This window comes from Anomaloglossus baeobatrachus, chromosome 3, assembly GCF_048569485.1.
Source record: "Anomaloglossus baeobatrachus isolate aAnoBae1 chromosome 3, aAnoBae1.hap1, whole genome shotgun sequence".
Classification (NCBI taxonomy): Eukaryota; Metazoa; Chordata; class Amphibia; order Anura; family Aromobatidae; genus Anomaloglossus; species Anomaloglossus baeobatrachus.
Genome location: NC_134355.1, coordinates 115035912 through 115061907, shown reverse-complemented (window position 1 = coordinate 115061907; position 25996 = coordinate 115035912). Strand labels below are relative to the sequence as shown.

Sequence of the window (25996 nt, the reverse complement as noted above, 5' to 3'; positions counted from 1 at the left end):
CCAGAGGATCACGCTACAGTCAGACTATCTTCCGGGCTCGCTAATAAACGTTCATGAATATGTACAGTTTCCCCACCCACCCTCTAAACCAGTGTCTGTGATTTGTTGGAGACTGCTATACATGCCCCCCACCCGGTGTCCGCATCTGTGATTGGTTGCAGTCAGTTTGCTGTATAGTAGTGTAAAAATAAATACATAATCTTTTTTAAAAAAAAATGACGTAGGCTCCCGCCATATTTTAATAACCAGCAGGGTAAAAGAACAGCGGCAGGTTGCAGCCCCCACCTGCGAGGTTTACTGTGGCAGGATATCAAAATAGGGGGACAGAAGACATAGGGATGTAACAATTCAGGACAGCTGCGGGCTGGTATTTTTAGGCTGATGGGGAACAAATATCCATTGAGGCCTCCCATCCTAATAATACCAGCCCCCACCTCTTTGCTTTACCGTGGCTGGATATAAAAAAATGGGGGGCACCCTACGTCTTTTCCCCCCTCTTATTTTGATATCTAACCAGGGCTAAAGCTTACAGGTGGGGGCTGCAGCCTGTCGCTATTGTTTAACCCGTGCTGGCTATAAAAATATGGCAGGAGCACACAAAACATTTTTTATATTATTCATTCTTTTTTACAATACCAGAGGACACTGACTGCAACCAATCGCAAACGCAGACACAGGGGGGGGGCAGTGTATGCAGCAGACTGCAACCAATCACAGAAACTGGCATGGGGGGGGGAGAGAAGCAGTGAATATTCATGAACTTTAATTTGCGGGCCCAGAAGTGTTTGGCTGCAGCGTGATCCTCCGGGGAAACATGGTGTGTATAACTATCCTGGCTCCTATACCATTTAACTTCCATTTGCAGCCCTCTAACTCTTACTACGGCCACTTTACAGCCTCGAACATTTCGTCCCCATTTACTTGTATGGGGTTTGTTGTTTGGGGTTAAGTTCGGTGTCAAGATTGCTCGCTGATCCAGTTTTTTTTCCCTGTGCTGATTCGGAGAACCCGATACATCACTAAACAGGAGATCACAAGAGCAGACATGAGCAAACCTGAGGTTCGGTGTTTGTACCAAACACAGACTTTTTATATATATTAAAAAAAAAAAAATCCAACAGAGTTCAGATTCTGAGCCCGGGTGCTTTACGTATGCAGATTACTTGTGCGAGCATCGATGTGCTCAGGTACACTTGGTGCTCGGCTACGCTCGGTGCTCAGCCCAGTGAGAGCCACTTGCAGTTTGAACAGTTCACACTGGGGGTGTAACAACAGCATGATCAGATGTAGTGTGCACCCCAAAAAAAAAAGAAAAACCAAGCCCGGAAGTGATCTGTTTATGGTGGGCTAAATGTGAGTGGAGACCCAAACTGCCCAATTAATCACTTCCATTGGGGTTCAAGTCAAGTCCAGATTCCAAACTGAACTTTATCTAATGTCCGGCTGAACCCGTCGAACCGAACTTCCACAGGTCCGCTCATGTCTACACGAGAGAATGTCAGACTACAAAAAAAAAAACTAAAATTCTCAATATGATCTTTTATAATTTTACCTTGATGCTTCATTTAACTCCTCCCTGGCATTCTTCAGCAAAATGTCAACCAAACCGCTCTAAAAAAGAAACAAAGATTAGTAACATTAATATTATGGATATTGTTCGGTCCACAAAATGTACAAAACGTTCAGAATCCTTCAGCTGTTTGCAGTTATATAAGTTTATTGCACTCTCCTCACCAAAACCTAATTGTTACCCCCTAAGATAAAATAGGCTAAGTACTGGTAATCTTATATATGTGCAGCCCATCTGTGTGGAAACTACAGGAAAAAAAATGGATTTATACAGCAAGGAGGTATCCGGAGGAGCAGCAGAAAGAAGATTACCAATACAAACAATGCTATGTTAATGCCATTCAGTAGTAGCCATACTATCAATTACTGAAAAGTAATTCAAGGAGTATTCCCATCTCAGAGATCCTATTCCAATATCCAGATGTAATAATAATAATAGCACATGCTTCCAATTAGAAATGTAATCTAGTTCTCCTGGTTTGCTATGTCCCTTACCTCATGTGCAGGGCATTGCAGGTTAGGAATCCATGGTTACGACCACAAGCAACTAACTGTCACTGTATGAGTGGTCGTAATCATGTATTCCTAAAGTTGCAATGCCCTGCGCATGAGGTAACAGACATCGCTATTCAGGAGAACTATACTACATTTCTAATTGGAGGTATTTGCTAATATTATTATTATTATTATTATTAATACACCTACTACATATTGGAAAAGGATCTTTGAGAAGGGACTACCCCTTTAAATAAAATTAATTTAAAGGCTTTGCACACCTTTGAATACAAAAATGTTATTGGTTACCTTTAAACAATAAATTTGCCCTAAGTTTCAGTTCGCAATCTTCATTCCTTCCCTGATATGCCATTTACTACCGGATCAGAATTTCAGATTTTTCTCTTGAAGGAGTATCTCTCCCAGTAGTATAGGCTGGATATAAGGGCTGTGTATTACCAGGCTACTGCTATCTTCATTAGCTATCAGCACAGCTTCTATCCTGCACTTATTTCTCCTTCATGTGCTCTCCCCATTGTCTATATTTTGATTTATCTGCCCTCCCTAAGATAAAAGAAGGTTTTGTAGCTTTCCCCAATATAGGAATCTTTACAGCCTCCTCCATTCTCTGCTGAGATTTCTAGAATTGAGAGAAAGCAAAGGAGGAGAAACATGAAAAGGAGCTATATGGAATAGTAAAATTTCAATGCGCCCAGCTGGATAAAGGACATATAGACAGTCTGTAGCACCAAAATGATAGCTTTTTTAGGAAAAGTATTTAGAAAGATGGTAGAAACAAATAAAAAATGGGGGGGGAGTTTACACTTGATAAAAGTGAAAATTCCTTTATTGAAAAGTCATTAAAACAAGCCAGGGTTTTTTTTTTAACCTTATTTCATATGGATTAACTTTGCTTTAATTACTTTTCAATAAAATAACATGATTGTTGTTGTTGATTTTCTTGGCCGTGAGGAAGGGGACTGGATCCCAGAAACGTGTTGACCTATAGAATAAAGATATCTACATTAATCAACAAATTTCTTTTCATTGGCGGTAGCGTGGCACTATATCCATTCTTTTCTCCTGCACTGAATATTAAAGTACGTGGTGCTGCGGTAGCTGCCATTATATACTCTATGCGTTTATAGGGGTTGTGCCTTCCATAACCCTGCCAGGTAAGTGTTAAGGGTGCTTTACACGCTGCAACATCGCTAGCGATCTCGTTAGCGATGTGACACGCCAGATCGCAGATAAGATTTGCCGAGATCGCACATAGGACATTGTTGTAGCGCCGGTCACATGTGCGATCTCGGCAAATCGTATGTGCGATCTGGCGTGTCACATCGCTAACGAGATCGCTAGCGATGTCGCAGCGTGTAAAGCACCCTTTACCCTTACACATCTCACGTTTTAATCTGGTAAAACCCTATTGCGCTCTCCATTTTTATAGCTTGATTTAGATTGTATATAGTATAACAATTCAATGACCCATTACCTAGCTTATCTCGGCAATGCTGGCTTTCCCTACACCTGTTGCTTTATCTTTTGTATAGTCCTACTTTAGGAATTGTGTGGGTCATGTTTTTTTTCTGAATATGTTTAGCACATGAACAGAATGTACAAATACATTAATTACGTTTACCAAGAAATCATTTTCTGGAGAACTGCGCCTCTGCAATTTATTTGAACAGCAAATGTAATGAGGATTCCTACCTTAACGTCTTTGTTGTCTATGTTGATGTCACTGGACGACTCCAGCAGCAGGAGGTCCTTATAAATGTTCGGGTAGCAAACAAGAGAACCCAAAATGATCTGTGCCTCCAGACGCGGTGCCTAGGAGATACAGCAGGTTGGGATTTCAATAGCAAATACAATAAAAGCATTTATATAGAGATTGTTATAGTGATCTACTAAAGAGACAATGCAGAGAAATAGTCATATTTTATAAGGCAATAAAACTGCACAGATACCAAACTAACACATTATATATATATATATATACACATATATATACACATATATATACATATATATATATATACATATATATATATATACATATATATATATATATATATATATATATATATATATATATATATATATATATATGAGCAAGGATGGTTGACCTTAGGGAGATCAACATCCACCACTGCGGAGACACCATCACGTGTTTCTCAACGCAGTGATTCTAGAGCAATGCCCCCTGGGAAATATTCAGAGCAAGAAGGCCTGCGGAGACACCATCACATGTTTCTCAACGCTGGCAGGAAACTAGCCAGGTCTTTCACCGGGAAGGAACAACCACGGGAAGGGCAGTCTCCAGTCAAGGAGACCACCTATGCCAAACATGGTATCCATCCACAGACAGCCGTTTCGGGGTAGTTGCCCCTCATCAGTGTGGAGTAGGAATCTGGAGACTGCCCTTCCCGTGGTTGTTCCTTCCCGGTGAAAGACCTGGCTAGTTTCCTGCCAGCGTTGAGAAACATGTGATGGTGTCTCCGCAGGCCTTCTTGCTTTATATATATATATATATATATATATATATATATATATATATATATATATATATATAATCTACAAAGTGGACTACAACGTAAGATAGTGTATATAAAATAATAAAATAACCAGCTCTACTCTACAATAATATATATATATTATTATTGTAGAGTAGAGCTGGTTATTTTATATACACTATCTTACGTTGTAGTCCACTTTGTAGATTTTAATTATTTAATTATATATATATATATATATATATATTCTACAAAGTGGACTACAACGTAAGATAGTGTATATAAAATAATAAAATAACCAGCTCTACTCTACAATAATATATATATATATATATATATATATATATTATTATTGTAGAGTAGAGCTGGTTATTTTATATACACTATCTTACGTTGTAGTCCACTTTGTAGATTTTAATTATTTAATTATATATATATATTCTACAAAGTGGACTACAACGTAAGATAGTGTATATAAAATAATAAAATAACCAGCTCTACTCTACAATAATATATATATATATATTATTATTGTAGAGTAGAGCTGGTTATTTTATATACACTATCTTACGTTGTAGTCCACTTTGTAGATTTTAATTATTTAATATATATATATATTCTACAAAGTGGACTACAACGTAAGATAGTGTATATAAAATAATAAAATAACCAGCTCTACTCTACAATAATATATATATATATATATATTATTATTGTAGAGTAGAGCTGGTTATTTTATATACACTATCTTACGTTGTAGTCCACTTTGTAGATTTTAATTATTTAATATATATATATATTCTACAAAGTGGACTACAACGTAAGATAGTGTATATAAAATAATAAAATAACCAGCTCTACTCTACAATAATATATATATATATATTATTATTGTAGAGTAGAGCTGGTTATTTTATATACACTATCTTACGTTGTAGTCCACTTTGTAGATTTTAATTATTTAATATATATATATATATATAAAATCTACAAAGTGGACTACAACGTAAGATAGTGTATATAAAATAACCAGCTCTACTCTACAAGCCTGACGTGGCTGCAATGGGAATTCGTTCCTTACTAGTCCTCCATGTGACAGGCCTTCTAGTAATGGGAGTTTCTCCAATATTTTATCTCCTAATCTGTCATTATGAAAACTATGAAAATTAAGCTTTAAGAATAAAAGGTTTTCGATTTTTATTTTGTACTTTTCGCTGCCACTACCCATAAAAATAATAATCCAGAAAGCTTAGTTTTCACTTTGACCATTAAGTGTTATTAGTTACTGTCTGATGTTCCTTGAGCTGTTCAGGTCATGTTCCAGCAGTTATCACAACCGGGATTAGTGTACAATGACACAAACCACCTAAATTGTGTGGTCAACATAACTGGCAGTCATGATTGTTTAGTGTAAAAAAAGAAGCTGATGTGTTGTGGAGGTTCAGCTCAATCGGCTGTGGGTCGAGGTAATCACAGGAATGGATTTTGTTTAAATTTCACCTGGTTTATTTAGGCTTCATAAAACAGGCAAAAATAATCAAAAGAGCCTTTGTCCGGCATAAACAATATGTAACAGTCCATATAGTGCTGCAGGGTCCGCCAACTCATAAATATCCAGCTCATTTAGCACAAACACTTTAGTAGAGGTCTGCACACCTCCATACACACAGACAACAGACTCAATCCATAGCTCTCCATTTTACCTCATGGAGCACACTCTAGGGTGGAGATATGTATAACAGCCGCCCCACCCATCTCTTTGGCGGTTCACAAAAGCCGGCCCCTGCTATGGCCTAGTAACCCCTCTCAGCATTTAACATGTTGGAGCCTGCTTCAGGGTTTACATAACCGAGGTCATCAACCTCGGTGAAACATATCTTCCCCCAGAATTTTACTAGTGACACTCTTACAGTGGGTATGTACCAACTGAGGATAATTAGATTTTGTTATAAAGTACAAATACAGCAAAAATGTTGACCTGTCAGCCTACATAAATTCAAAAAAATAAAGTAAAAGTGGAGGAAACAAGTATATGACACGGACAGGAGAACAGTTCTAGGAGTAGTAGTCTGCGCTGCTGATGTTCGATTCAAGAAATCCAGAGGAGGTTGATTTAACCATGCAGTTTATTCTCATGCGTTTTGAAGTTGAACCAACTTCTTCATAAAGAGAACCACAATATTAAATAAAACGTACCAAAGACAGACCTAAATAGTTTAAAAAATCCCAAAATGCGCCAGATGCAGTAGAAAATGCCCCTGAATGGTGCATGAGGCTTACCGCTTCTACAGCATCAATAAAGTGGCAGGAAATACTACCATCTTCCTACTATTTGTTTTACACAGTGGGATCCCCCAGTCTGAGGGTACAGCAACAGCTGTCAACCCTGGATTCCCCAATTGTGGGTTAAACAATCTCATAGGTTGATCAGTACTTTATACCTCTCACCTTGAAAACTTTATCCACCTATAAGACCCTATTGCGCTTGGTGTCCACCCTTCTTTCCATGAACAGGATAAAGGCACCCTTCACCAATACTTGGTTGTACAACCTTTTGTAACAATGACAGCCTCCAAAGTTTTTGTAGCAATCGGTCACCTGTTGGCACTTTCCTCTATTAGGCTCCCACAATCCTCTTGTTCTCTTGAATGTTTTCAGGGTTCCTTTTCCCAATAGCAAATTTTGGTCCTTATGCTGCTGATCCTCCGATTCCTTTGTTCCTGTTGACACATTATAGAGCTGCAGTCCCTTCCGGCAGATGATTTGTCCCATAACATTATTGCTCATTCCCTATGTTTCACTTGTAAGTGGGGGGCACATTTCTTTATAGGCTTCACTTTGCCATCTATAAACATATTGTTAGTTTGCATTGCCTAAAAGCTTAGTTTGGTTCAATCTGTTGATAGACGAATAGACTACGCTCTTTCGGCAACGTTCATTTTTATGCCTTTGTTAAAGTAGAGTAGGCCTCCATGGTTTTCATCCATAAAGCCCTGTTTTGTTCAGCATGCGGCACATGCTATACAAGATGAAACCATCACTCCAAATATCATGCTTCACCTGAACTTTTTGTGATGTTGAATGTGGTTTACTTGCACATTTTCACGTTTTGCCACAAACCAACTTATAGGGAACCCAATAGCTGATACATGCTTTCCGATCCAAGGGCAGCATGTGTCAGATACTACCTAAGGCTACTTTCACACTTGCGTTCAGCACAATCCGCCGCTATGGAGAATAGCGCAGTCCGTTAACGCACTGTGCTATTCTCCATAGACTTATTGACAACGCACTGTAATGCAAGTGTCTGCGTTTCATCCGCTGGACGACGCTGCGTCGTTATTTCAACGCAGCAGCGTCGAGCGGAGGGAATGCTACATGTAGCATTTTTTGGGTCGTTAAAATAACGCACCTTGACGGATTCCAATGGAATCCGCCAAGGTAACTAATGATTGTCTATGGTGGCGGATTCCACCACTATGCGCTAAGCGGCGGAATCCGCTGATTCCGTCACGTTCTACTGAGCATGCTCAGCATGTCCAGCAGAACGATCAAAATCGTTTAAAATCACTCCTGGTCTCTCTCCCCCCTCGCTCATACTCACCGATCACGGGCGCGACGCTGCACAGTAAGTCACAAAGCTCCGGCGGCTTTTCCTCTTTTGAAAATGCCGACCGCTCATTATTCCATCTAGTATTCACTGCTTACCCCGCCCACCGAAACCTATGATTGGTTGCAGTCAGACCCGCCCCCACGCTGAGTGACAGCTGTCTTACTGCAACCAATCACAGCCGGTGGGCGGCTCTATATCGTGCAGTACAATAAATAAATAATTTAAAAAAACGGTGTGTGGTCCCCCCTAATTTTGATACCAGCCAAGGTAAAGTCACACGGCTGAAGGCTGGTATTCTCAGGATGAGGTGCCCCACGTTACGGGGAGCCCCCCACCCTAACAATGTCAGCCAGCAGCCGCCCGGAATTGCCGCATCCATTAGATGCGACAGTCCCGGGACTCTACCCGGCTCATCCCGAATTGCTCTGGTACGGTGGCAATCGAGGTAATAAGGAATTAATGGCAGCAGCCCATAGCTGCCACTAAGTCCTAGGTTAATCATGGCAGACACCCACAATGATTAACCTGTAAGTGAAAGTAAATAAACACATACACCCGAAAAAATACTTTATTTGGAATAAAAGAAAAAAAATCACCCTCGTTTACCACTTTATTAATCCCCAAATACCCCTCCAGGTCCGGCGTAATCCACACGAGGTCCTGCGATGCATCCAGCTCTGCTACATGAAGCTGACAGGAGCGGCCGTAGAACAGCGCTGCTCTCTATCAGCTCCAGGCTGCAACTGAAGTGAGACGCGCCGTCAGCGGGGACGTCACTGAGGTAATGTGTACGATGATGATGGGAGCAGTAGTGCCGGTGTGTATGCGGTGATGATGGGGGTGGTAGTGCCGATGTATGTGCGGTGATGATGGGTGCGGTAGTGCCTGCGTGTGTGCAGTGATGATGGGTGCGGTAGTGCCTGTGTGTGTGCGGTGATGATGAGGGTGGTAGTGACGATGTATGTGCGGTGATGATGGGTGCGGTAGTGCCTGCGTGTGTGCAGTGATGATGGGTGCGGTAGTGCCTGTGTGTGTGCGGTGATGATGAGGGTGGTAGTGCCGATGTATGTGTGGTGATGATGGGTGCGGTAGTGCCTGCGTGTGTGCGGTGATGATGGGTGAGGTAGTGCCTGCGTGTGTGCGGTGATGATGAGGGTGGTAGTGCCGATGTATGTGCGGTGATGATAGGTGCGTTAGTGCCAGCTGTGTGTGCGGTGATGACGAGAGCGGTAGTGCTGAGGTGTGTGCGGTGATGATGGGAGTGGTAGTGCCGGGGTGTGTGCAGTGATGATGGGAGAAATAGTGCCGGGGTGTGTGCAGGGATGATGATGGGGGCGGTAGTGCCAGTGTATGTGCAGGGATAATGGGGGCACTACTACCGGTTTGTGTGGTGATGATGAGTGCGGTAGTGCCGGCGGTGTGTGCGGTGAGGACGGGAGCGGTAGTGCCGGGGTGTGTGAAGTGATGATGGGAGCAGTAGTGCCAGGGTGTGTGCGGGGATGATGAGGGGGGCGGTAGTGCCAGCTGTGTGTGCGGTGATGACGAGAGCGGTAGTGCCGGGGTGTGTGCGGTGATGACGGGAGCGGTAGTGCCGGGGTGTGTGCAGTGATTATGATGAGTGCGGTAGTGCCGGGGTGTGTACGGGGATGAGGAGGAGTGCGGTAGTGCCAGGGTGTGTGCTGTGATGATGATGGGAGCGGTAGTGCCGGGGTGTGTGCAGTGCTGATGGGAGCGGTAGTGCCGGGGTGTGTGCAGTGATGATGGGAGCGGTAGTGCCGGGGTGTGTGCAGTGATGATGGGAGCGGTAGTGCCGGGGTGTGTGCAGTGATGATGGGAGCGGTAGTGCCGGGGTGTGTGCAGTGATGATGATGGGAGCGGTAGTGCCGGGGTGTGTGCAGTGATGATGCATGCGGTAGTGCCGGGGCGTGTGCAGTGATGATGGGAGCGATAGTGCCGGTGTGTGTGTGGGGATGATGAGGACTGCGGTAGTGCTGGGGTGTGTGCAGTGATGATGGGTGTGATAGTGCCGGGGTGTAGTGACGGGGTCTGTGCAGTGATTATGATGAGTGCAGTAGTGCCGGGGTGTGTGCGGGGATGATGAGGAGTGCGGTAGATCCGGGGTGTGTGCAGTGATAATGATGGGAGCGGTAGTGCCGGGGTGTGTGCAGTGATGATGGGAGCAAGAGTGCCGGGGTGTATGCAGTTATGATGGGTGCGGTAGTGCCGGGGTGTGTGCGGGGATGATGATGAATGCGGTAGTGTCGGGGGGTGTGCGCAGTGATGATGATGGAGGCGGTAGAGCCAGTGCGGTGATTATGGGGGCTCTCTCTCTCGGCTTAAAGCAACGCGTTACTTCACAGAAATCCGTTGCCTTTATATCACACTATTTACAACGCATCCGTCACATGCGTCACACAACGCATTGTGACGGATGCCGTTCAACGCAAGTGTGCAAGTAGCCTAAGATTTCAGCCATATATATTGAATTATGAAACGCTGCAGTGTTCCAGACTAAAAAAAAAAGCTGAAAAGCCTCTGGGGACAAAGCGGCACAGAAACTAGTTGGACAGGTGGGTGTCCAGCGGCTTCTCCCTGCACACCAGTCCTGACTGATAGAAAATAGGAGTACATTGTTCTTTGGAGCTCTGATTTCTGGCATTGGCAAAGTGTCTAGTGATAGAAAAGTTTAGATTTCCTTATTTGGTACAAACTACAGTGCTTTTCTCAAGGGGTGGTTCACTACTCAGTATTAGTGGCTACATTGCTGTAAAACTAATAGGGAAGGCTTTTCTCAAATACCTTGTGTAGCACATTCTGTCTGAGTGGTGCTATTGCGGTCCGTTCATCCCCATCAACTGACCCCCGGGCTCCGTGACCCCTGAGATCCGGTGATGTCATGTCAACTTCCGGTTCACCTAACATCACAGAGGCAGGCCCCAGACTTCCTGAGTGACAGGGCTGTGGACGGAGTTTCACAGCTCCTCAAAGCCAGGCGTCAGAGCGCACCTTTCTGCACCCTCTCTCCATCACTGCAGAGCGCCGGAAGCAGGAGCGATGCTGGGCTGTGATGAGTGGTGAAACTCCACGCACAGCCCAGTCACTCAGGGAGGCTGGGGCTGGCCTCGGTGATGTTGGGTCAACTGGAAGTTGACATGACATCACCGGATCTCAGAGGTCACGGAACCCGGGGGTCACCTGATGGGGATGACTGGACTGTAATAGCACCACTCAGAGGCAGAATTTACTACACAAGGTATTTGAGAAAAGCCTTCCCATGAGTTTTACAGCAATGTGGCCACTAATGCGGAGTAGTGGACCATCTCTTTAATCTGTTAATATTACAATTATTTTTTTTCTTCATTTTAGTTTGATCTCCCATCAGTTTTCCAGATAGAACTCTGAATTCCTATGAATGCAGAAAATCCCTGAACAGTTAAATAAAAACACTGAACTGATTATATAAATCTTAATCAATTAAAATGTCTTCTCCTGCCCACACAATCTGCCAGGAGCCTCGGCATATGAGTGACACAAGGCCGTTGTTAGCATCGCAGCATCTGACAGAGCTAACCACCCTGAGAAGATGGATTCACTTCCAATCAGGCTGCTGCGATCTGATTTTATTTCCGGTTAGCCATTTTCCTAATAATTATTTCTGCAGTGTGGTAGAATGGGCAAGTGCCTGAGATGACAGCGGTTGATTACAAGTAGCACTTATGATGGGAATTATTCTTCCCATGAGACACAATTAACCTTTCCTTGGTCTGCAAGGTTTTTTTTTTCCGTATACACCCCCCACCGCAGTCCCCACAGCTGATTACATCATGTTATTCTCCTACTCTTCTGTCAGGAATACGGAGGGACAGAAAGGCTTACAAAAGTGGAAAAGGGCAACTAAAAATAGTGCGGTTTAGATATACTGTAGGGTTGATGAACCTTTATGAACTGAGAAACACAAGAACGTTGCAGCAGTTTCATCTCTATTTTCGGGAAATGTTGCTGAACACGGAGCTATCTTTTCTCTTACAAATTGCTAAAAGATGACAGTGGCTATGTCTCAGAGCGGCCTGTGCTCCGGAGAAGCATTCCCCGAGACGCTCTATTTGCAGACAAGGGTTATAAAAGATCAGTAAGGGAAGAATAATCCTTATACATCGCCCTAATCCTGCAAAGAGGTTTTAAATAACCGTTTCTATAAGTTTTCAATAATAATTTAAATTTGAATGGCCAGAAGCAAATAAAGATCGGGATGTGCAGGATTTTTTGTTTTAACAAACTTGCATTTTCTTCACTGACACAATCTGTTATTGGTGTCACTTACAGATATCTATGCAGCCTAAAAGCATAAAATTGACTGTTGCGGCAGCTCGGGGCATATGATGCGGTCACCTCCGCTCTTTTGGTTGTATAACAGGTCCTTACCATTCATCTATAAATGAACCATTATGCAAAACTTGCATATGGACCCCTAAAGTAGGAACAAATATGGCAGATAAATAAGCAAGAATTCCTCACTGACTACACGTGGATATAGTCCAGGGTCATTAGAGCTACAGTGCTGGCCAAAAGTATTGGCACCCCTGCAATTCTGTCAGATTGCAATCATTTTCAGGAAGAAACTGAGTACTATCACAAATTCTTTGGTATTATCTTCCTTTAATTTGTCTTCAATGAAAAAAAAAACCCAAACATTTGTCAAAAAGCCAAATTGGATATAATTCCACACCAAACATAAAAAAGGGGGTGGACAAAAGTATTGGTACAGTTTGAAAAATCATGTGATGCTTCTCTAATTTGTGTAATTAACAGCACCTGTAACTTACCTGTGGCACCTAACAGTGTTGGCAATAACTAAATCACACTTGCAGCCAGTTGACATGGATTAAACTTGACTCAACCTCTGTCCTGTGTCCTTGTGTGTACCACATTGAGCATGGAGAAAAGAAAGAAAACCAAAGAACTGTCTGAGGACTTGAGAATCCAAATTGTGAGGAAGTGTGAGCAATCTCAAGGCTACAAGTCCATCTCCAAAGACCTGAAAGTTCCTGTGTCTACGGTGCGCAGTGTCATCAAGAAGTGTAAAGCCCATGGCACTGTGGCTAACCTCCCTAGATGTGGAAGGAAAAGAAAAATTGACGAGAAATTTCAACGCAAGATTGTGCGGATGGTGGATAAAGAACCTCGACTAACATCCAAACAAGTTCAAGCTGCCCTGCAGTCCGAGGGTACAACAGTGTCAACCCGTACCATCCGTCGACATCTGAATAAAAAGTGACTGTATGATAGGATACCCAGGAATACCCCACTTCTTACCCCGAGACATAAAAAAGCCAGGCTGAAGTTTGCCAAAACTTACCTGAGAAAGCTTAAAACGTTTTGGAAGAATGTTCTCTGGTCAGATGAGTCAAAAGTAAAGCTTTTTGGGAAAAGCCATCAACAGAGTTTACAGGGAAAAAAAAAAAAAAGAGGCATTCAAAGAAAAGAACATGGTCCCTACAGTCAAACATGGCAGTTCCCTGATGTTTTGGGGTTGCTTTGCTGCCTCTGGCACTGGACTGCTTGACCGTGTGCATGGCATTATGAAGTCTGAAGACTACAAACAAATTTTGCAGCATAATGTAGAGCCCAGTGTCAGAAAGCTGGGTCTCCCTCAGAGGTCATGGGTCTTCCAGCAGGACAATGACCCAAAACACACTTAAAAAAAATTAAAAAAACACTAGAAAATGGTTTGAGAGAAAGCACTGGAGACTACTAAAGTGGCCAGCAATGAGTCCAGACCTGAATCCCATAGAACACCTGTGGAGAGATCTCAAAATGGCAGTTTGGAGAAGGCGCCCTTCAAAATCTCAGGGACCTGGAGCAGTTTGCCAAAGAAGAATGGTCTAAAATTCCAGCAGAGCATTGTAAGAAACTCATTGATGGTTACCAGAAGCGGTTGTTCGCAGTTATTTTGGCTAAGGTTGTGCAACCAAGTATTAGGCTAAGGGTGCCAATACTTTTGTCTGGCCCATTTTTGGAGTTTTGGGTGAAATGATCAATGATTGGATTTTTGTTTTTCTCTTTTGCGTTTTTTCATTGCAAGCAAAATAAATGAAGTTAATAATACCAAAGAATTTGTGATTGCAATCATTTTCAAGAAGAAACTGAGTATTAGCTGACAGAATTGAAGGGGTGCCAATACTTTTGGCCAGCACTGAAAAAAGGATAAAGTTGACTGTTGCGGCAGCTCGGGGCACATGGTGCGGTCACCTCCTCTCTTTTGGTTGTATAACAGTTCCTTACCATTCATCTATAAATGAATCATTCTTCAAAACCTGCATATGGACCCCTAACGTAGGATCAAATATGGCAGAAGGCCAGAATTCCACACTGATTACACGTGGATTTACTCCAGTGTCATCAGAGGTGAAATCTGCAGTGAAAATCTGCTACAGAAAGCAACATGCTGTGGATCTGACAATCTGCACCGCATGCCAATTTGAGAACAAAGTCTGCAGCATACGGATGTAATTGGTAAAGTGTCATCCACATCCCCGGCACTGGCTGGAATATGCTGTGCAAATCCACAGGTACACGTGGACTTGTCTTCAAATATAAAAATAATCTGCTATTGAGATCAACTGAATCTGTGTCACGGGTGACAGACAGTCATGTGGTTTCTGGCCTGGCAGTAGGGGAGATAAACCTCTGTTCAGCTGCTAATCATCACTATTCTTTTGGTGCTTAAATACTCCCATCTTCCCTGGACTTGTGCTGGTGATATTATTCAGTTCATTCAAGTTCTCGTAGCAAACAGGTGGCTTGTACTCCTCTGTGGTATTGTTGCTGAAGCTTTGAAGAACTCCTGCCTGAGTCATCTGTGGATAAGTAGTTCATGTGTGTCCTCCTTTAGCATTTAGTAGGGTTGATGAAGAGCTCATCCCACCCATTCCCTATCTAGGGTTCAGCATTAGGGATGCCTAGAGTTAGGTATATGGCTTGGCACATAGGTTCCGCACCTATCTAGGGTGGTGAAGGACCCCAAGGACTAGCAGTAGGTTTGGGCAGGGGTCACCATTTTCCCCTTCCCTAGATGCAGGGGTCCTCTTCCCTTCTTATCTTTCATCACTCCCTTGGTACTTCCCTGTACCTAGCGTTTCAATCTGTCAGGCACAGCAATTGCAGTAAATTAGGGAAAAAAAAAAATCACCCGGGAGCATGCACAAGGCATCACTTTGTGCATAGTCATACTAAGGCTGCTATGGAGGTGCATGAGCCTCCGCTGTACAGAGGGATTTGATTTCTTTCAGATGTTGAAGAAATTTGGTAGAAAAAAAAATGGTGGCATATTCAATTAGATGAACTGAGGCTGCTCCTCCATAGAGGCATCGCACTGTGGGTTCCGATGCAATCCATGTATGAGCCCCAAAGCCATACTCGTTATTATAGAAAGTATCACAATGGATGTACCCGTTACACCATGCAGGTATCAAAAGCATCATTTTTACAGTTTGGAATTTTGCTTGTTGCTATATAACCCTGGCACATCACCAAACTCATGTCCCCAGTGGCCAAGAAAAAAGGTGCGTGTCAATGGGTCACAGCTGGGGGGGACGGGGGTATTGTTTCCTGCTATAAGTTAAGCTTAGGTGATCACTCAAACTCTACTTGCCATAAGTGAATGTAGTTTGACAGGGGTCCTCTCACACTGCTGATGTTTGTTACAATGTAGCAGCTTAGATTATCCGGTCTACAAAGTGACAAGTTTGTTGTTTGTTTGTTTTTTTTTTTAAAAAAGAAGAAAGAGTTTAAAGTGAGCCTGTCAGGTGCAATATACACCCTGAACCTCGAGCAGTTCTGGGTGCATATTGCTAATCCCTGCCTAACTGTCCCTGTATACACTAGCATAGATAAAGAGATCTTTAGAAAAAGTCCTCTATGATATGCAAATGAGTGCAGGGACTAGTCACAAGAGCATTAGTTCCTGCCCTCATTCCTGCCTCTTAGCATGTTAACCAACCCACAGGGGCGTGTTAACATGGTATTCAATGGCGATTGCCCAGCGCCATCAGCGATGACGCGCGTACCTGTGCCCATTGTCACCGTTTCAGAACACTGGGCATAAGCTCAGTGCGCATGATCAGAAGTTACGACACTTCCGGTCATGCGCACTATGAACGCCAGGTGTACACGTCCCGGCTTCAGCACATGACTGGAAGTGCCGGGACTTCTGATTATGTGCACTGACCCCAAGACCAGCGTCTGACAACGGACGCAGGTAAGAGGGCATAATGTGCTTGAAACATGTAAGGACTTTGAATGCCTATATGGCTTTTTTAAATATGGATTGATTAGCATCTTCAATAAATACGTTTGGGATTTTTTACCAATGCTGATATATTCTATTTTTCATTGTACCTGACAGGTTCACTTTAACATCTTGCCTATCAGTGCTATCTTCAAAGTCATGACGAATGCAAGGGGGAAGAGTGGAAGGACGGGGAAGAGTGGGGAGGCTTCTGCTGCAGTTAGTTGTCTTACAACCATACACAGGACACTGAGAAGGAGGAGGGGGAATATGGCTGAGATTCTAATATACATATTTCTCCGTGTTAAAGGAAATCTGTCAGCAGGTTTTTGCTACCTCAACTGAGAGCAGCATGATGTAGGAAAAAGAGATCCTGAATCCAATGATGTATCACTTAGATAACTGGGTGCAGCAGTTCTGACACAGAGATTTTATATTTAACATGTAGCAGAGCTCAGAAAGCTAACCACACCAAGCTCTGCATTTAATGTCTGTATACATCTCTTAATCCCAGCAGGGGGTGTATTGAACTAGCTGACCTAGTCTGGCAATGATAATCTCCTGAAGCTAAAACAAACAAGCAGGTAAACAACACACAGTGTGAAATAAGAATTATTCTTACCGTTAATTCGGTTTCTAGGACCTTCCACGACAGCATAGGAGGTTGTCTCTCAACGCCCTAATTGGGACAGGAAGCACAAGACGTTAAAAGGACCCTCCCACCTCCAATAGCCAGTGTCTTACAAAGAACCCATAGCATATGAGAAGTACAAACACATCCAGGAATATCGATGATAAGGGAGGGAATTACCTGCTGTCGTGGAAGGTCCTAGAAACCGAATTAACGGTAAGAATAATTCTTATTTCTCTAGTCCCTTCCACGACAGCATAGGAGGAATACCAACGAATTGATACCTAGGGGGGGGGGGGGGACCACAGCCTGCAGGAACTTCCTGCCAAAAGCCAAATCCCTGTTGGACTCCAGATCCAAACGATAATGCTTCGTGAAAGTATCCACGTAGCCGCCTTGCAGATCCGCTCAGGAGAAACCCCTGCCCGTTCAGCCCAGGAGACAGAGGTAGCCCTGGTGGAGTGCGCCGGAAATCCGGTAGGCGGAGACAGATGCTGAGCGAGGTAGGCGTCTCTAATGGCCCGCACAATCCAGTTGGCGACGGTACTTGTAGCCACCTTCCTGCCCTTAGTTCGACCAAAGGGCAGGAAAAACAGGTTATGATCAAGACGCCCAGGTGCAGTAACATCCAGGTAGTGCAACACTGTCCGACGAACGTCCAAAGAATGGAACACTTCCTCACCCGGAGTCCTAGGATGCTGACAGAAGGAAGGCAGGACGATGGACTGAGAACGGTGAAAATCCGAAACCACATTGGGAAGGAAGGGTCCAGCTGAAAGACAATGCTGTCACCTCTGACAGTCAGGTAAGGCTCCCGAATAGACAATACTTCAGGTTCCCCGACTCGACGAGCAGACGTAATAGCCACGAGAAAGGCAGTCTTGTGAGAAAGACAACGGATGTAACAGGAGGACAGCGGCTCAAAGAGCGACTGAGATAGTCCGATAAGGACCACATTGAGATCCCAGCAAGGCGTCAGGACCCTCTGTCGCGGACAGAGCCTACTAGCGGACACAAAGAAACGGCGGATCCAGCGATGATCTGCCAGAGCCGTGTCAAAGACTGCACTAAGTGCCGAGACCTGTACCTTCAGGGTGCTAGGCCGAAGGCCTAGGTCCAATCCACTCTGGAGGAAGTCTAGAATCTGCGCAATGTTAGGCCGGAGCGGGTCAGGAGGCCGAGAACCACACCAGGAGGAAATTCCATCCAGTATTTATTGGAATACTATTAGTCACTGGTTTACAGTTCTTCTGTAGAGTAGCCACGACCTTGTCAGAAAGTCCTTGGGCCTTCAGTGCCCGGGCCGCAGAAGCCAGGCAGCCAACTTGAGTTTCTGGGGGACCGGATGGAATATCGGATCCTGAGACAGTAAACTGGGGACTGAACCCAGGAGGACCGGTCCGTCGATTCTGAGAGTCAGGATCAGGCTGTACCAACTTCGCCGCGGCCACAAAGGAGCTACCAGGATGGTCGTGGCTCCGTCGTCCCTGATCTTCCTCAGGGTTTGTGCGAGAAGAGGAATAGGCGGGAAGGCGTAGGCGAGGCAAAAAAGAACCAATTGTGGCAGAAGGCGTTCACCCCCAACGCGTTGTCCCGAGGGTTCAGGGAGAAAAATGGTGCGATCTTGCGATTTCCAGCTGAAGCAAAGAAGTCTACCTCTGGAGTACCCCACCTTGTCACTAGATAGCAGAACACCGCTGGGTCCAGACTCCACTCCCCTGGGTGAACATCCTGATGACTCAGGAAGTCTGCTTGAAGGTCTAGGGATCCTTGTAGATGGACTGCAGAAAGGGATAGCAGGGACTGTCCTGCCCAGTGGAAGATCCGGGAGGACACAGACTTCAGGGCGCCTGACCTAGTACTGCCCTGATGGCGGAGATGTGCCACTGTTGAGACATTGTCCCAGTAGACCAGGACGTGAGGGTCCCGGACGAGATCCTGGGCAGCGAGGAGGGCTTCTACCCGCCGCCCTGAGTTCCCGGTAGTTGGAGGACTGGGTGCCGACATAAGGGCTCCAGCCCCCCTGAAACGGAAAGTTTGCCACCATAGACCCCCAGCCCCTCTGGCTGGCGTCGGATGCCAGTGTAACCAGAGTTGACCGGGTCCAGGCAACCCCTACCATCGGGTGTGGGGACATACCAGAGAAGGGACGAGGAGACGGGTGCCGAGAGGCGGAACCGGTGTTCAGGGAGGAAGGGAGTCCGACCCAATGACCCAGGATACGATCCCATAGACAACGAGAGTGGGCCGGAGCCCACAAGACTGAGGGAATGCAGGACGTCATAGAACCCAGGGCCGATATAGCGCCTCGAAGGGTCGGCGCGCTTGTCTGTGAAACGTCGAGATTTTGGCCAGCAGCGTCAATCTGTGATCCTCTGGGGGAAGGATGCCTGTCTGGTTGAGGCCAACCCTGCAAACGGAGGAAGGTGACCACCTCAGCCAGGATCTGTGAGAAGAGTCTTGGAGCCGAGGGGAACCCGAAGGGAAGTACCCGTAATTGGAATGAAGCATGTCCCCTCCGTGCAGAACCGCAATTTTTAGGTACAGCCTGAGACAAGGATGGAAGGGCACATGAAACTAGGCGTCCCTCAGGGCTATCGAGGCCAATAGGTGGTGGAGACCGAGCAGGGGAACACCAGATTTCACAGACTCCATTCTTGAAACGTCGGTATCTGACCCGCTGGTGTGAGACGCTTCAGATTGATGATAATCCGGACGTCTCCAGATGGTGTTTAGAGAAGAAAGAGACGGAATAGTAACCTACCCCCACTACCTGACTCGGGACTGAGGAAACGACCCCCGAACGTATTAACTCCCGAATCAGCGAGCACAGGAGATCCTGAGAACCCTGTGATGACAGGGCTGTGACTCGGAGGCCTGGTGGGGGGGGGGGACGGGGGGGGGGTCTAGTAGTCTACCAATAGACCCTCTGAGACGAGCTTGTAGGACCCATGGGCAGGTGGTGAAGGCACGCCACTGGGGAAGAAGCCAGAGAGCCGTCCCCCCACCCGAGCCGACTCACTATTTGTCATGCTGAGGACTTTGTGGATGGGAAGGGATGAGAAGATTACTCCCCCTACCCTAAGGGTAGCTCCAATGGCCAGACTCCCCTTTTCCCTTGGGCTGGGAGGCCCGAGGAAGCGAGGGACGAAAGGACCGTTGCCTGGAGGGTGTCTGATTCGGCAGGCCTGATGATCAGGCGCCTTGTCCAGAATGTCATCCAGGGCAGGCCCAACCCTAAGTACCCCTTAAACGGAAGGGAGCAAGCCTCAGTGTGGAAGTAGAGTCCCCACTCCAAGCCCTAGCCTAGAGCTCGTTTGGCCGAGTTAGACAAGACTGAGGTCCTGGTAGCCGGGCGGACCGACTTCACAGAGGTATCTGTCAACAAGTAGCCTTCCTAAGTAAGGGAAGGGATTGCAGTAACTCATCCCGAGGAGTACCCCAGGAATATGAGCCTCAACTGGTCGAGCCTCCGAAGGAGGGACAGGGGGACATAAGCGGAGGCAATATGTGCCCGAATGGGAGAAGACGAAGCCTCCCAGGACTTCGTCACGAGACTCCTGACCTACCTAACTATCAGATCCCTAAGCTGGGAATCCGCCGCAAGGGGGAGCGCTGTTTGTATAGCGACCTTGGCCACCTGCATGGGAATCTCCCAAAGCAACCCAGAACTCTCCAGGGGAATCTGTGTCAGAGGACACTCCGGAAAACTCCTCAGGGAAATCCTATTCCTGAGAGAAGATCCAGGACAGCAGCAGGGACAGGAAACCCCATTGCCTAGTGGTTTTCAGGTCCGAGCACATTTCGCCCTTAACGGAGGGAAGGACCTACTCATCCTCCAACCCCAAATGCTCCCAACTGCTCCATTAAGATCCCCCAATCATCGGAGGGAAAAGAAAAAGACCGGTCAGGCCTCCCGGAGGAAAAACCTTTATCGGGACCCACCGAGGCGGAATCAGCCTCAGGATCAGACGACTGGAGGTCTCTTTTTTGTGGCAGAAGGGTCAGCAGCAGGGAGGGAGGTTAGTGAGGCCTGAATCTCCCGTATCATCATGGATCGCAGCTTGGCACAAGGGACGATGTTCAGCCCTAATAAGCTATACACACGATGCCTGCCGTCTCCACTCAATGGAAACAGAGAGGCCTCATCAGAGACCATGCAGCCAGCCCATGGGACCCTGATACAGCAATATCCAGGAGCGTCACTGGGATTCAACTCCCAAGTTCACACACCCAAGGCCATCAGCGTACCAGTAGCCCATGGAAGGGACATATGTACACTGCTGGCAAAGTTTCTCTCAGCCTTGCACATTTGTCAGACCTGACACATACAGTTAGGTCCAGAAATATTTGGACAGTGACACAAGTTTTGTTATTTTAGCTGTTTACAAAAACATGTTCAGAAATACAATTATATATATAATATGGGCTGAAAGTGCACACTCCCAGCTGCAATATGAGAGTTTTCACATCCAAATCGGAGAAAGGGTTTAGGAATCATAGCTCTGTAATGCATAGCCTCCTCTTTTTCAAGGGACCAAAAGTAATTGGACAAGGGACTCTAAGGGCTGCAATTAACTCTGAAGGCGTCTCCCTCGTTAACCTGTAATCAATGAAGTAGTTAAAAGGTCTGGGGTTGATTACAGGTGTGTTGTTTTGCATTTGGAAGCTGTTGCTGTGACCAGACAACATGCGATCTAAGGAACTCTCAAATTGAGGTGAAGCAGAACATCCTGAGGCTGAAAAAAAAGAAAAAAATCCATCAGAGAGATAGCAGGCATGCTTGGAGTAGCAAAATCAACAGTCGGGTACATTCTGAGAAAAAAGGAATTGACTGGTGAGCTTGGGAACTCAAAAAGGCCTGGGCGTCCACGGATGACAACAGTGGTGGATGATCGCCTCATACTCTCTTTGGTGAAGAAGAACCCGTTCACAACATCAACTGAAGTCCAGAACACTCTCAGTAAAGTAGGTGTATCTGTCTCTAAGTCAACAGTAAAGAGAAGACTCCATGAAAGTAAATACAAAGGGTTCACATCTAGATGCAAACCATTCATCAATTCCAAAAATAGACAGGCCAGAGTTAAATTTGCTGAAAAACACCTCATGAAGCCAGCTCAGTTCTGGAAAAGTATTCTATGGACAGATGAGACAAAGATCAACCTGTACCAGAATGACGGGAAGAAAAAAAGTTTGGAGAAGAAAGGGAACGGCACATGATCCAAGGCACACCACATCCTCTGTAAAACATGGTGGAGGCAACGTGATGGCATGGGCATGCATGGCTTTCAATGGCACTGGGTCACTTGTGTTTATTGATGACATAACAGCAGACAAGAGTAGCCGGATGCATTCTGAAGTGTACCGGGATATACTTTCAGCGCAGATTCAGCCAAATGCCGCAAAGTTGATCGGACGGCGCTTCATAGTACAGATGGACAATGACCCCAAGCATACAGCCAAAGCTACCCAGGAGTTCATGACTGCAAAAAAGTGGAACCTTCTGCAATGGCCAAGTCAATCACCAGATCTTAACCCAATTGAGCATGCATTTCACTTGCTCAAATCCAGACTTAAGACGGAAAGACCCACAAACAAGCAAGACCTGAAGGCTGCGGCTGTAAAGGCCTGGCAAAGCATTAAGAAGGAGGAAACCCAGCGTTTGGTGATGTCCATGGGTTCCAGACTTAAGGCAGTGATTGCCTCCAAAGGATTCGCAACAAAATATTGAAAATAAAAATATTTTGTTTGGGTTTGGTTTATTTGTCCAATTACTTTTGACCTCCTAAAATGTGGAGTGTTTGTAAAGAAATGTGTACAATTCCTACAATTTCTATCAGATATTTTTGTTCAAACCTTCAAATTAAACGTTACAATCTGCACTTGAATTCTGTTGTAGAGGTTTCATTTCAAATCCAATGTGGTGGCATGCAGAGCCCAACTCGCGAAAATTGTGTCACTGTCCAAATATTTCTGGACCTAACTGTATACCAGCAGGCACATCCTCCTGGCAACCACAGACCAGAATGAGCCACCATGTCAGCCTGAACCCAGGCATAAGGGACCATCCCTCAGCCTCTTACTGAGGCAGGGGGAAACGCTGGGCTCTGCAGAAGCAGAGGAAGACATGGCAGTGCACACAGAAGAATCCTTACCGTGGTTCTGATGCCTTCAGGGCAGCCTTCCTGCGGAAAAGGCCTGCCCCCCCCCCCCAGCGACTGGTGACGTTCCCTGCCTCCCGCAGCAGGTCCCCGACAGGCCGTGGAAGCGACGGCGTGTCCGTCACGCTGCCTCCGCGACCGGAAGTGCCCATACCGGAAGGATTCGTGACCGGAAGTCCGACCCGCGGCAGCACTTCCGGGTCGCACTGCAGCGTGCATACAGGAGGCGGCCGGCGGCTCAGGGAGGACGCCGGCCAGGGAGCTACACAGCCTGCATCACCCCAGAGGAGCTCCGGAAGGCTGGAGCAGCGGTCCCCCACAGAGTGAGGGAACAGTAAGGGAGGAGCGGCGAAGGCCCGACCGATACTGCCCGGCTAAGGTAGGGGAAAAAAAAAAAAAAAAATACATATACTGTAGTTCGCCGGCCACCACAGCATAGGAGAAAAAATAAACCTCTCCATGCACCATGGGGACAGGAAAGACACTGGCTATGGGAGGTGGGAGGGTCCTTTTAAGCTCTGGTGCTTCCTGTCCCAATTAGGGCATGGAGAGACAACCTCCTACGCTGTCGTGGAAGGGACTAGAGAAAAGAGACACATTGGAAAATCTGTATGTTAACACCTGCAGCATGCTGTCTTCAGATTACATAGAAAAAACCTGCTGACAGATTCTCTTTAATTGTACTATGAGAAGAAATATAAGGAAATAAATTGAGGAGACAAATTAAGAATTTTCATTACATAAAGTATAGAAGAGTATGGCAGATTTTTACCTACCGTTATCATAGTTATCTATAGTATCTTCTTTAAAGGGAGTCTTTCAACTGATTCATGCTGCCAAATACAAATGTGGCTGGGGACCATGGAACAGAATAGGCAATTTCAGCATCGTTGCAACCAATCTGCCATCACGAGAGACCTGCCAACCACCTTAGAAGCCCTGGGAAGAGTCGGCAGGAGGTGGCGCTGGACTGGTCCTGTCTCTCTGACCCCTAAATGGATTTTAAAGTATATTTTCTCTGAAACGCTGGAGTGTTTCAGAGACAAATGCCTGGCTCCACAATTGCCTAAATGTTCAAACAAGAAACTACGGAAATCAGTATAAGCGGGGAGTTTCAATTCAGTGGCTGCAAAGTGTATTTCCCCCCCTGGAGGACTACACCTGCTCATGCGCTACATGGGGGTGACCCAATTTACCTGAAAGTTAAAACTGAATAAAAGAGGCGCTGCAGCAGGGGAGGTAAACGCTTGATTTTATTTCTCTACCACCAGAGGATCCTTCTGGCCTTAGAGAAGAACCTCTAAGAGAAAACACAAACTGTACAGAGCAAGAAATAAAGAGTAAAGGTATTTTCCTGATGACTGCATCATCTAAAACTTTGCTCTTCACCGCGACAGAGCAGATATGTCGTTGGCACAGCTCAGCAGCATTCTCCTCCACATTGGCATTTCCAATCACTTTTATTGATCGAAGCTAATGAGGCCGTGAGAGCAGTGTCTAGGCAGTTCGTGCCACAATATTAGTGAGGATATGATTTCTTAAAGTTCAGCTCTTTGATGAAACACCTCTGCAATACCAGTGTGTCATCCTATCCTACAATTTCACACATCAGCTGCCCTGGTATCTTTTCTCCAGAGACCAGTTTCACATTGCACTAATGAGTCCACACCTGTTAGAGTGGAGAAATCTGAACCTTGTTAGCGACTGGGCTCTCTCCAGAGAGAGCAGAACGAGCATTGTCATACTTACCTCCAACATGTCTGTACTCAGGACCCGGGCCGCAGCTGTGATGAAGTCTCCCACCAGCATTGTGTACCCAGGCAGGCCGAGGAAGAAGAAGCTGGAGGAGCAGTGCTTTATGATTGTGTTCACGATTTCCTGCAACGATAAGCGCAAACCAATAAATCCCTTGGGAAGTTACCACATTTGGTTCAGATTGCATATTACATCCAAACTTAGGCTTAGCGAGAGAGTCAGAAGCCGTGACATGGTGCATTAGTGCCAGAACATCTGGGTTTATACTAGATCAGGGCCAAAACTGCTAAGCAACCCTCCCAAAAGTCAGGTTTGTTTAGCAAGGCTTAGCATCTTGTACCTTATTTTGCCAATCCCCCTTAAAATGGACCTTACATCATCTAAAACAATGGCTGACAAGCAATATGGAATTGTAGTGTTGCTTTCCTGAAAAGGTTATGGATGGCAAATCTTCCTTATTATATAAGTACAGAACTAGGTTGAGAAGTTTAAAACAGAAAAAAAAAAAAAGTTAAACACACATATGATAAAGCTGTAATGGTGACCATATTGGTTGATAAGTCATTTCAATTGGAATCTCTTCTTTGGCTCTGTGCGCACTAGTGCTTTTTACCCGCGGATTTACCCGCGGATTTCCTGCGGAAATTTCTTGTGAAATGTCTGCAATCTTTGTGCAGACATTTCCCAGCAAATTCTATGAGAAAAAAAAAATAGCTGTGTGCACTGTGCGGATTTTTCTCAAGAAATTTCCTTGAGAAGAATTTCTCGAGAAAATTTCTTGAGAAAATGGGCATGTCAATTCTTTTCCGCAGGTACCCTGCGGATTTCGGCAGTACAGCCTGCAAAATACGCAGGGAACCAACCGCGGGAAAATCGCGGCAAATCCGCATGCGGATTTGGTGCGGATTTTTTCCGGAGGTCCGGAAATCTTTCACTCCCAGAAGTTTCTCAAGAAATTTTCTTGAGAAA

The 25996-nt window shown here is 45.4% G+C and overlaps 1 protein-coding gene across 4 annotated transcripts in view; it reads right to left on the bottom strand.

Annotated features, from left to right (window-relative positions):
• Nucleotides 1-25996, bottom strand: part of LOC142296126 (ral GTPase-activating protein subunit alpha-2-like) — a 487199-nt gene that overhangs the window by 212590 nt on the left and 248613 nt on the right. For all 4 annotated transcript variants that reach the window (XR_012751590.1, XM_075339383.1, XM_075339384.1 and 1 more), the window contains 3 exons: nt 25022-25150; nt 3778-3897; nt 1553-1611 (listed from right to left, as the gene is read on the bottom strand). Coding sequence is in view for 3 of the 4 variants with exons in the window: in XM_075339383.1 (XP_075195498.1) it covers nt 1553-1611; nt 3778-3897; nt 25022-25150 (308 nt within the window). In the remaining variant the exon portion in view is untranslated. The remainder of the gene's footprint in view (nt 1-1552; nt 1612-3777; nt 3898-25021; nt 25151-25996) is intronic.